The 13291-nt window shown below is 40.1% G+C and overlaps 1 protein-coding gene across 2 annotated transcripts; it reads left to right on the top strand.

The window, feature by feature from the left end:
* The first annotated feature begins 3976 nt into the window (after positions 1–3976).
* adrb2a (adrenoceptor beta 2, surface a) lies at positions 3977–10034 on the top strand. 2 transcript variants are annotated; one of them, XR_001857892.2, is made up of 3 exons: positions 3977–4180; positions 4301–5599; positions 6233–10034. XR_001857892.2 is itself a non-coding variant. In XM_017698401.2 (2 exons), the coding sequence occupies exons 1-2, from the start codon at positions 4175–4177 to the stop codon at positions 5510–5512; spliced, it is 1218 nt and encodes a 405-aa protein (XP_017553890.1). In that variant the 5' UTR covers positions 3977–4174; the 3' UTR covers positions 5513–10034. The 2 variants fall into 2 exon arrangements, 1 of the variants encoding a protein (XP_017553890.1); XM_017698401.2 differs by having other exon boundaries at positions 4301–10034.
* Positions 10035–13291: the final 3257 nt, after the last annotated feature.

Raw genomic sequence — 13291 nt, 5'->3', positions numbered from 1 at the left:
TCCGGCGCTTGTCATAGTATGCCCTGTACATTTTGTATTTTTCTTGCTCCTAGCACACCTTATTGCACTAAGCAGCTAACTAACAAGCCCTTCCTGAGTTAAAAATGACCTTCCCTTTCTCCCATCTCTCAGAATAAGGCTAGCCAACGGCAGTATCTGTTAGCCGAAGTAAGAGAATTGGCAGTTATCATTCTCTTCCAAGTCTGTTGAGCAATCCAATGATATGATGCTAGCCACCGTTCAAAAACATTGCAGTGGCGCTACACTTCTTGGAGTAGGCTTGGTAGCCTTCACTCTCCCAGGTTGATAGCACTGTGTGAAAGGAGGAGACCTAGCTAGTGGTTTGTAACTGACCATGACTAAACTTTTTTTATGCTCCCTTAGGTGTATCAACATTACAGATAACAAGAAAAAGAGAGATAAAGACTGAGAGAGAGTAAGAGAGCAGGTAGGGAACACTGTGTTCCAAACAGATGTAAGCTGTTGAGCAGCCTCCCCAGCCACCTACCCCCCCACGTGCTCATGCCTCCACCTCCTTCAAGGGCCAGACTGAAGAGTGGCACACTTACAGTGAAGCATGCCGTCCTGTGATACAGAGCCAACATAAACCCCGCTACCGAACTGATTACACACACAAAATGTCATCTGTGACTCGGAGCTACGCTTTCTGGATATAGCTCGGCCTTCTATTTTTCCCTTCTCTTCTTTGTTGTCTCTGGCAGCAGCTCTATGGCCAAGCCAACCTGGGGTGTTAGAATGTAATTTAGGCTAGAACAGAGATAAGAGGGTAATGAACACACTTTTCTTATGATCCTGTTCACATATGTGTGACAGTAATAAGGCCTATGATAAGACACATGCTTCAGCAGATGAAGGCTGTTCGGCAGGGCTGTGGCAGTTTTATCCGTAGGGAGAGCTTTGATAACAAAAGGAGCAACTCTGACCGAAGCACACACACACAGCACGGCTATCACATGCTCCCAGCTGCTTCATTTGTGAAGCAGAGCAGACAGGTTATCGCAATACTTGTACTCACAGTGAGCTCTCCAAGCCCTGGCACCAGAATGTTCTATTAACTTTAACCTGTACACTCATTTGAATGATATTTGTTTCAAAGGGTGCATGCCTAGATGAATCTGTTGTCACTATCTTTGATAAACAAATCTCTAATGAAATATTACATTGTGTCAACTACAGTCCCCCACAATCCTTAGCTGGTGGCACAGGGTTCTTTGCATATAATGACTGTGTGTTTCCAGTCACAGAAAGGAATTAGCACCAAAGTAGATTGTTTTTCCAGATAGAACTTTGTATATCTTTAATATACTTGAAAAGGACACTGTGTTTATACCATGTTAAATACGTCTGATATCTTAGCAAACTAACTTTCACCAGTTAGACTGACAGACCTTTTCAAATTCAAATACAATTAATGTACATTCATTGTCTGTAATGCATAATACATGTAATGCCACTAACATGAAAAACAGAAAACGTAGTTGCAACATGAATAGACACATGTTTCTATTTCTATTTCTATTTCTATTTCTATTTCTATTAATTGTTCTCATGCTGCCAAACACTAAAATCATAATTCATAGGTGTGGTTTTGATCACTTTTTAGAAATCCACTGTCAGTACTTCATCTGCTGTACAAAAGTCACAGAACATAATTTCATTTCACCATTTCATTTCCAGTCAAAATGGGCATTCAGTACAAATCATTCATTTTACCTCATCAGGAAAAAAATAAGAGACACAAAATGACATAGAAGTGCCAACAACTAAACAGAGTCAAAATCTAACCAGTCACATTGTGCAGTATTTAATGTGTTAACGGTTTGCCTTTGTTACAGCTTCCTTTTTTCAGAAGACTTGCTTTCAAAGAAATTTGCATTTAGTTGATATTTTTCTGCACCTCCAAACTTCAGTCTGAGAAGATGGTTGCATTTTCTCCATGTCACCTCCCAACTAGTCCAAATTATATGTGCCGTAATGGATTTTCTTCATGTATATTTCCTTTTCTCCCAAGGGCTGCTTGTCAGCTACACGTATCTTTTTAGACTCATAGTGTTAAGTTGTCTTCTCACAGTGGAAAGATGATTTTTTTTTCAGATCTACGGTAAGACTGGAGCTGGTTCTGTTTAAAGTTCTGTTGATCGGATGATGACAGTTTTGGGGGTCTACTGAGACCAACTTCCATTTTCTCTATATCATTGATATAGATAGTTTTTTCACTTCTTTTTCTTTAATATTCCAATTCTTTATGCACTTGAATTATCTTGTATCCAGTCACCTCAGAAATATCGTCCTTAACCATTTTAGGTGCACATGAGACAGAATTTTGCAGGGCAGCTAAGGTGTGTTTGGGTAGTTGCTCGTGTGAATGTTAGAGTTATTTTAAAGGGGAACACAATATCAGTGACAACTTTGTTTGGAGGACACCGAAGTTACTCGTTGGTTTTAAGATTAGAAGGGTGAAAAAAGTGTAGTAGACTGCATGAAAGAGTGGATAAATTAAATACTGATTCATTTTATGTGATGTTGTTGGTTTTTATTTTCATTTCGATTAATATATGTTTCCTGCTTTTTTGTTTATGAATAACTAAAATAACTTTATGAATAACTACATATTGTGACTGGAAAAAAGAAAATAAAAACAATTACAATAGGATTTTAATAGTAAATATTAAAGCTGAATTTCAACAGTAAATAAACAATACATTATACATTGGTTAGTTCTAACAGCATTGTGTGATTGATTGAGAAGTGTTCTATTTAAATAACATAAATAACATTTGTGACAAAGATGGGTTTTTGTCCACAAAAACAATTTAATTCTGTGAGAACTAAGATAAGTTTCTACTTAGCACTTAAATAAAAAGAACTTGAATACATATATTACGTAATATAAACATTATGTAGTATATTCATAATGTATATATTAGATTACATAAGATATAATCTGAATTGCAGTCTATTTGGTCAGACTAAAGAGTGTGACAGCAGGCCAAACAAATTCTGAACCTGTCATTACCCTTAAGTAAAAAAGTGAACAAACTGGAAAACTGGTACAGAATCAAACAGAATACTCATCAAACAAGATGGGCTGTGAAATGCTTTATAGACTGTCTGGAGCAAAACAACATTCAAGCTAATTTGGCAAATATTGAAAAAGTTGAACCTGATATTGAGAGTGTCATAGCCTTATCTGTAACAAAAAAGACTACTTTTTTAGCAGAAGTAACTTCTATTTTGCATGTTTGATATAATGCCTCTTTGCATCACTTTTTACTTTGTCTTTAAGAGCTGTTGTATGACAGCAATAGAACACAAGGTTATTGCAAATAACATCATAGCTGACTCTCATGCTCTGTTATTTAAATAACGGTTAAAACAAGTGATGCTTTTCTCTCCACAGGAATTTAAACACCTACATCTCTTTTAGTGACTGCCTTTGAAATGTAATGACATCTTGTCACCAAAAAATTGTTGAAAGGAGAAAGTCAGACTCTAGATTACACAAAATAAAACCAAACTGGCTATTTATTAATGCTATTAAGATGAAGAATGAAAAAAAATCTTTCACTTCTGCTTCCAAACCAATGTTATTATGGCTGGATTGCATATGGTAAAGTAAACAATTGAATTTCAAATTTGACTATAAACTTTTGTAATAAAACTTAAATGTAAAAGTCAAGTGATATGGGAGAAAAAAGTCTTGTGAAAATATCAAAAAGAAATATCATGTACTACTTTAAATATACAGAAAATACATTTGAAATGCTAGAGTGGAAATTCATTGTATTTGTCTGGCTGTTTTTGTTGCTGTACGATCAGCCAGTTCAAATGCAGAACAGCCTTCTACCTCTCGCTTCAGACCAGTCAGCTGATTGGCTACAGATCAGCTATGATGTCATCATAGAATGCTATAAGGGCTCTGACAAATAGCGTAAGAGCCACATTCAATGGAGCACAACCCAGCAGTGTGCCTGCATGTGTGAGAGGGAGGGGATTAGCGCAAGCAGAAGCAACAGAGAGTATGAAAGAAAGTAAGAGAGAGAGCATGTCAGGAACGATCGTATGAAGGTTAAATCTATAAACTAGTGAAACTCTGCAAAGCTAAAGCTTTCTTAGTTTGCATGGGAGGAAACCAAGACGTGGAAATCTATTTATGGAGGTTTGTGAATCATTTACTTTTTTACCCTTGATGATTTTATTAGTATCTGTTTGCTTTTTTTAGATGGTTTGCCCATAAACATCTGTTTTTCTTTCTTTTTTTCTTTCTTTCTTTTCTCAGACCATGGAAAGCACACAGAACACTAACACATCGAACAACTCTAACTCAACCATTTACACTGAGCTACAAATGATGCTGCTTGGCACAGCAATGTCCCTGCTGGTCCTAGCCATTGTCTTTGGCAACGTTCTAGTGATCACAGCCATTGCCCGTTTCCAGAGGCTCCAGAATGTCACTAACTGCTTCATCATGTCGCTAGCCTGTGCTGATCTCGTCATGGGTCTTGTGGTGGTCCCCTTTGGTGCCATCCACATCATCCTCAGTACTTGGTACTTTGGCAGATTCTGGTGCGATTTCTGGACAGCCACTGACGTGCTCTGTGTAACAGCAAGCATTGAGACGCTCTGTGTCATCGCCCTGGACCGCTACCTTGCCATCACCTCACCTTTCCGCTATCAGTCCATGCTGACCAAGTGCAAAGCTCGCATTGTGGTTTTGCTTGTGTGGATCATTGGTGGGCTAATCTCTTACCTGCCAATCCACTTGAAGTGGTGGATCTCCAAAGAAAAGGAGGCGGTGCTATGCATGAATGAAACCACTTGCTGTGAGTTCCAACCCAATCAAACCTATACGATCATCTCCTCCATCGTTTCCTTCTACATCCCTCTGGTGATCATGGTGTTTGTCTACAGTCGCGTGTTCCAGGAGGCCAGGAAGCAGCTGAAGAAAATTGACAGGAGCGAGGGTCGTTTCCACCACAATGGAGGTCACCAGGAAGTTAGTAGCACTGGAGGAGGCAGCGAGGTCCGGATCATTAAAAAGCCCAGGTTCTGCCTGAAGGAACACAAGGCTCTAAAGACTCTGGGTATCATAATGGGCATCTTCACATTGTGTTGGCTTCCATTTTTTGTGCTTAATGTGGTAGTGAGTATCCATAAGGTGGAAAACATCAATGTACCTTACAGAATCTTAAACTGGATTGGGTACGCCAACTCAGCCTTCAATCCGCTCATCTACTGCAGAAGTCCTGAGTTCAGATACGCCTTTAAGGAGATCCTATGCATGAAGAGGGCACATTATCCCAACCTTAGGCCATTCAACGGATATAAATACAGTGGGCACAGCTGGCAGAGTGAGCACCAGGGACGGAGCAAGTGCAGCTCTGAGGACAGTGACCCAGTTGAAGGGGGCTGTGAGAAAGAGGCATGCATTTCTGTAGATAGGACTGATTCTAATGGGAACTGTAATGCAATCATCACAAGTGTACCATGAGTCACTTCATAAGCCCCAGCACATTCCATTGTGACTGATATGCCAAAGAGATAAGGCATAAAAAAAGCTACACTTCACATCATTCTGGTAAGTGTCCATGGGTGGGGTAAGGGTAGGACAGGACAGAAAAGGTGAAGAGTAAACATTTTCATATTTAAGTTTTCTTAATAATAAGTCTGTTTGTTTTTTTAGCATCTACCTCACTATGTATATTTTTCCACTTCTCAATTTGTTTTTACATGTTTTATTTTTGGCTTCCATGTTATGCCACTTTAAGCCACAAAAAAAAAAAAAGAAACTGCTGTAATGTACAAAAGAATGTTATATATAAACTAGTACCTGATAAAAAATCCAATTTGCCCAAATCCTGTAAAAGATACATTAAGGATAAAGAAAAAACAGCAATAAATCGGCTATGTGGTCAAACCAATATACAGCTGGTGCTGTTTTTTATCCATTTGCATTCATTCCTTTTTGAGTTTTTGTACAATTCACAAGATTTCTTGTCTAGATCTGTTTTTTGAATGCCAAATTGCCTTATTATTTGCTCACAAATTTGAAGATCCTCCTCAGGCAGTATTGTTTGCAAACTGTATTCTCCAAAACAAGATATGGCATATGTCTGCCCACACCAAGAATGTTGCAATGGAGTGAGGGTCACTAATCTTCATATGAAATCTTTTTTCCAGCTGACATTTAAATTTTTTCATTCTTTTTTAGAGAGCTGTTCATCTCAGTTGGAAACTTATCAGTCACACATATCACAAAAAGAGTGAGGAAAAACTACTACTGTTGTACTGTAGATCTGTAAAAGAAGTTGACCAGCTTGATAAACAAGGTGCTGTTCATCTGCTTCTACAAATCTTAGTGAGGTTGAGGACCAATTGACTGAAGATGTCAGCCCTTATTCTTTGGGAGAATGCCAGTGTCATTGTTTTTGCTTTTTCAGTGCGTAAATAATTGGAAAGTGACACAGTTTTTTTGTTTTGGCTCTGTACTTTAGGTGAACTATCCCTATACATAACTCCCTACCCAGTTACAAGGGACCAATAGTAGCTGGAGAAATCAATATGAACTTATGTGAATTTGGCAAACATTGCACATCCAACAACAGCCTGAAATCCGCAACCCACAGATATCACCAGACACTGTTATCTTTGATATCTTCCCTTGCTTTGCTCTGCCAGGCCTGTTATGCAACTATTATTTATTAACGCTAGTTTTGGGCACTTCTTGTCAACAGTCTTCATAGTTCCTTAGTTAGTTCCATAGTTAGTTTTTAAACATTTGGTTGGATCTGAGGAGTTAAGATGCTTCTGGTTACATGAGAACTCATCCTGCTATTGCCATCAGCAGTCACATCATCAGTAACTAAAAAGAAGCGGCATCAGCAGCTGTGTATGCTTCGTCCACCATGGCTTACAGACTGTTCATGCTTTGGACAATACGAAGTTCCTTTTTCCTTCCAATTTCCTCCATTGCTCAAATCGCTCTTAATCCCATCTGTTTATAACTCTATAAAGGTTTTTATGGAATTAGCCAGTCATTTCTGTATTGCTGTTCTTAAGGTTTACAAGTAATTTCCATCTTGTGGGAAACCCTCTAAGGTCAGGTTATATTCTTCTTTATTCAGTTCAGCAATTTTTTTGAGCAATTGTTTGCTTAAACCCCACCCCCATGGTGTTCCTGGATGTTCGTTACTTTTACATACATTTGCATTATTACTTTGGGAGTGCAATGCAGGTGATACATCCAATGTTTTGGCTATATCACATGAATTTTAATATGTCTAGAATTAACTCTATACGTTCTTGTTACCTTTCAATTCATAATGTAATGATACAGCAACATAGATATCCAAGAACATCTGGGAAGCCAATTGTCTAATTAATTGTCCTCTAAATGTGAGGTCTATGTATGAGAGGTCATTCCTTCCCTAGATATATCTTTAAAAAGCTGTTATTTGGCACCTTAACCTCACAGACATGTTTACGTTTAAGTCTAATGTGCTAATGTGCAGATTAAAAAATAAAAAATACATTTAAAAAACTGTCCTGTTACCAAGAGACTACACTGTAACTTCAGCTCTTTACTATTTTTACTGTTACACACATCTACTACAGCCTCTCAGATACTGGCTGAGCCGTAATCCTTTTTTTTCATGTCATTTTTCAATCTATCTCTGTGAGCACAACTGAAGAGGCTGCCAAATCTTGACTGTTTCCCTCCAGGGAACGTTCTGGACCTTCTGCAGTGAGAAAGGTCCAACAAAACAATGTATAAGTTCCCCAAATGGTGTGTTTATCTAAGACATGATGTAACTACCAAAACATTATGCGGACAGATAATCGAATAGGAGTAGTACTGAGTTTCCTGTCTGTAGGTGATGATGGGTTTAACTAATGTAGACAGAGCACTGAACAGACCCCCCACACATACCCTGACAAACTTCAGAGGACATTTAACTTAGTGTTCTACGCATGATGAGGAAAAACATGTTTGGATATTTACTGTGCCATCTGAAAATTCTTTGTGAGCTTTTAAACCATGCTCATGTCTATTGATCACATTGAGGCCAAGGAGTGGCATTGAAACTGTGAACTGTGAAAATTTCCTGTACTGTATTGTGGCTTGTCTGTGGTCTTGCTTGCATGGTAATGATTTGTGTTTGAACATGTTGCCTTTGCTCCCTGCCTGTGTTTCCACACATGTCCACATGCGTTCATCCTGATAACACCTTAAGATCAAATAGCATCCATAGCTTTGCAAAATATAATAAGCTGTGGAATTTTTCTCTAACGGGATGTGTTGTGTATATTAACTAGGACTGAGATGAATTTGCCATTACTCTGGAGACCGCACTGTAACCCCAAGAGTATGCATGCAGTGTGTGATATGTGCAGATTTCTTAGCGCCATTTAGGAGAGTGAATGTGTCAGCTTGCACTGCACCCTTCTGGCAATGTTGCTCTCTGCAGATTGCACATGCTACATGCTGATGTTAATGTCATAGCCCTAAACAGTGTGTGTAACATCAGTAACTAAATAAAACCTATGATCATTGCATAGCTTTGAAGAGTTCAGCATTGTCAGTGTGTACCTTACATATCACAAGTGCTCAAGTTTGACAACATCCTGTTGACACATAACCTTATAGGGGAATTTTGAGCAGTCAGATTTCTAATGAAGTCATCACAGCCTGACTTTCAAGCCCTTTTTTTCATCAAAGCTTTTAAAAGTTGGCCATATGAGACATATTTCAGATCCATTCTGTCTTTGAAAGTAAATTACCCTTATTTGGCTATTTGTGTGGGAAAAAAATAAAATAATGCAGTACTGATGATATGTAAGAACTGCGTACCACAAAAACAAAAACAAATATGATACTCAGATACACTTATTGATATTTTTGGTCCTTTAAATTCTTTTCCTTGGATATTACACTGCGCTCATGACAGATGGGAACGCAGAGCCACGTGAAAGCAGTCATATAGCTGTTTGAAGCTGGAAAAATAAATGGATGCTCACAGTAATCTACAGCTTGCTTGACTGCTATGGGCTTTAATAAAAGTTCATTAAAAAGCTTTTGCAGTGGAATCAAGAAGTTGTTAGGCTAGTGCTTCATTTAATTTAAATGTAGATGTAGCTGTGGCAATTCACTGTTAATTTTACACCAAAAATGACATTAAGGCACAGAGTTTGATTAAAAATCTTCTATAGATTGACTTAATCTTGTTATTATACAAATATCACTGTTGGAACAAAACATCTCCAACCTCAGATCTCCAAAATGGTAACTTTAAAGGAGCAAGAAAAAACTTTTATAAGTAGTTATGCCCTTTTCCATTGATCCATTTATCATAAAATTTTTACTCAACGTGGTAAAACTCAAAAAAAAGGTGATAAACCATTTTGCCTCAACATAAAGAAGCTCAGAAGTCTGTACAAAAAGCTTAAAGAGCTTCTTTTTCCTTCCACTTTGTTGACCTTAACTCTGGAATTGTAACTTGTAGAAGTCAGATCTCTCAAGAAACTCCAACTATCTAAGTGGGAATTTTACGAATTGGATGGCTATTCAAATTAATTTTTCCAACTTTTGAGTTCTCACTCGGTCATGAGAGCAGCATCATATTGGTACTTCATGTTAGTACAAAATAAAAGTAACATGATATGCAGCCTGTCATGAACTATATCTTCAGCACAGGCAATCTAGAACTTCAATTTACACGTCTGTAGACGTCTAAAAAAATGCTCACATTAGTGTAAACAGAGACCACAGTTAGATACTCATGCACCACGCTCCACCTTCCCAAATCTGCCTAATTTGTGGCATGTGTACAGTATTGAGGATTGTACCAGTTTAATGTTTACTTGGTTACTGTTTCTCCCTTTGAGCTACTTTCGCACAAGAGTTATCACTGTTTTGTTTGAAGTATGTTCTAAAATGTCTGTTGTCGAGTGCTATTTATGACTTTAAAATGTTATGGCTTTTGTATTCAATAATAAATAATGTATTCCGTGCACTCCATGGGGTGGCGACTCTTCTTTGGTCTGGGTGGATAAATGGACTAATAAATCATGAATTCTGTAAATACATGCCAAGTTCATATGTGAGGAGCAAAATGAGTGGATAAATCTCATCATTGCCATTTTAAAATATATTTCACTACTGCAGTGCTGAGAATTGACTGAGCAGTCTGTGACCGTTTAGGGTCATGACAAAATATTTGATGTGGTGTTATTGCTCCTCATAGGATGTGCTATTCAATTCCCATATCAAAACCCCTTCTCTCTCAGCAGGGAGTCTGTTGATGCCACACAGCATTTGTCTCACCATGTAGAAGAAAATCAGTCGGATTTATCAAACCACATATATGCTTTATCCATCAGCTTCCATCGAAACATTCTCCCCCTGAAGAATTAGACTGCAACGTTTGCAGGCGGTGCTCAAACTGAGCTGTGTCTATTTCAGTATGGGAAAGCGAGTCTGAAGCATGTGATTGGAATGGGCCATGATATTATAAAATGTTTCCATTCTGAGCTGAACCTTATTCCTTTCCAGGATTCCATCAGGACTCATTCTCATTCGCCTCACCCTTCTCATTTTATTACTAGAGCTTGGAATCAGTAAATCAGGTGCCACATAAATGTCTAGAGGTTTGGCTGAGAGACATAAGGCAAAACTTTTTTTTAAATACAACATTGTCTGATCCAGTGGTTTAGCATCTGGGTATGTAGGAAATGCACTTGCATATGGGCCCATGCTATGGGAGGCCTGTAAATTGCCTTATCTTCTTATGTTATTAATGTTTAATAGCTTCTGCTATTCTTCAAGGCATGCAAAAAACAAGGAGAGGCTGGCGGTGGTGTTGTGGGATGAGCGATATAAGAGGCGCAAGAAAACCATCAAAAAAGCTAAGGAGCCACATGGAAGAGAATCAACAGGAGAGCCAAAAAACATCTTCCCATTCAGGCAATTTCCTATATTCCCGCAACATACAGAGCAACCATTTAATGCAGCCAGTGCAGAATGATGAATTCAAACTGTCTTTAATATTGGGAGCACATGGCAAGCAGAATGAGGCATAAAGTTTAGTTAGATTTTGATTGTTTTTTTTTTTTAAAGAACATGTACAAACAACAGCATGTACAAAAAAATTGTGTGGGGCATAATGATCAGCTACAGGGTGCTGAGGCATTGCCCCCCTCGATGACTCCCTGTTGCTGGGCCTGGTCGTGAGCAACACAAAACTTCTTGTTTTTCATTTCTGGGCCCATGTTAATGGGTAAGAGCATTCACACAGGGCATTCTAGGTGCGACACAGAATCTAGAAAAGATTAGATGTGGAGCCATGGACACACCACATGCAAAACACAGTGAAATAATCTATGAAGATCAATGGAGAAAGAAAAACAATAAAAATGTCAAAAAAATTCACAATTCATGGCCATTATCGTGCTCTTACAAGTCTTTTAATTAAGCAAATTAACTGATTTGACCACTTAACCATTTGGAAAAAGCATGATACACCTGAAGGTAACAAGCTCTGATGATTTCCAGTATAAACCTGCTGTAGCATTCCACGGTGCAAATGCTGTATGTGTGAATGGACAGCATTGCATACTGCAGACTGCATTACTGCAGTTGCACAGAGCTAGTATGTCTGAAACAGCAGCACTGCAACATTTTCCATTGATATTGATTTCCATATATGGCCAAAAGATGAGCCTGTTGAGGCATATACAATATCCATCCATCCATCCATCATTGTTGACCGCTAGTCCAGACAGGGTCGCGGTAGCAGTTGGGAGAGCAGAGAATCCCAGATGACCCTGTCCCCTGCAACTTCCTCCAGCTCATTCCCGGGGACCCCAAGCCGCTCCCAGGCCAACTTGGAGACATAATCCCTCCAGCAGGTCCTAGGACGACCCTGGGGTCTTGTCCCGCTAGGCCGTGCCTGGAACACCCCCACCGGGAGGCGTCAAGGAGGCACCTGGATCAGATGCCCGAACCACCTCAGCTGGCTCCTCTCAATGCGGAGGAGTAGCGGCTCTACTCTGAGCTCTTCCCGGATGACCGAGCTCCTCACTCTATCGCATAACGTGCAGCCTGCCACCCGACAAAGAAAGCTCATTTCCGCTGCTTGTATTTGCGATCTCGTTCTTTTGGTCATTACCCACAGCTCATGACCATAGGTGAGGTTTTGGATGTAGATCGACCGGTAAACAGAGAGCTTCGCCTTTTGGCTCAACTCCCTCTTCACCACTACAGTGTGGTACAGTGACTGCATTACTGCTGCCGCCTGTCCCAGCCTACGGCCGATCTCACGATCCCTCTTCCCATCACTCGTGAACAAGACCCGAAGATACTTAACTTCTCCACCTGGGGCAGGTCCTTTCCCCTTACCTGGAGTGGGTATGCCATCCTTTTCCGGGCCAAGACCATGGACTCAGACTTGGAGGTGCTGATCCGCTGATTCACACTCAGCTGCAAACTGCTCCAGTGAGCGCTGGAGGCATCCATGTGAAGAACAACATCATCTGCAAATAGCACAGACGCCACCCTCCGGCCTCCACACATAATGCCCTCCTGACCCTGGCTACGCCCTGACACTCTGTCCATGAATATCACGAACAAGAGTGGAGACAACCCTGGTGGAGTCCAACGCTAACACTGAAAGAGTCTGACTTAATGCCGAGTATACGGACACAGCTCTCACTCCGGGAGTACAGAGGTTGGATAGCCTGGAATAGTAGCCCCGGCACCCATACTCCCGGAGGACCTCCCACAAGATATCTCGAGGAACATGGTCATAAGCCTTCTCCAAGTCCACAAACACATGTAGACTGGGTTGGCAAACTCCCATGCCCCCACAACATTTTGTGAGAGGGTGAAAAGCTGATCCATTGTTCCACGGCCGGGACGGAATCCACATTGTTCCTCAATCTGAGGTTCAACTATCAGTCAGAGTCTCCTTTCCAGCACCTTTGCATAGACTTTCCCAGGGAGGCTGAGCAGTGTGATACCCCGATAATTGGCACACACCCTCCGGTCCCCCTTTTTAAAAATAGGGACCACCACCCCAGTCTGCCAGTCCAAGGGTACTGTTCCCGATGTCCATGCAATATTGCAGAGGCATGTTAGCCATGACAGCCCCACAATATCCAGAGCCTTTCTGGATTAATCTCATCCACCCCTGGTGCCTTGCCACTGAGGAGCTTACCAACTACCTCAGTGACCTCCATCAGGGAAATGGTACTTGACACTCCAGAAGCCTCT

Source organism: Pygocentrus nattereri, chromosome 8 (genome assembly GCF_015220715.1).
Source record: "Pygocentrus nattereri isolate fPygNat1 chromosome 8, fPygNat1.pri, whole genome shotgun sequence".
Taxonomy (NCBI): Eukaryota; Metazoa; Chordata; class Actinopteri; order Characiformes; family Serrasalmidae; genus Pygocentrus; species Pygocentrus nattereri.
Note: the sequence above shows the minus strand (reverse complement) of the source record. Positions and strands in the feature narration are given on the sequence as shown.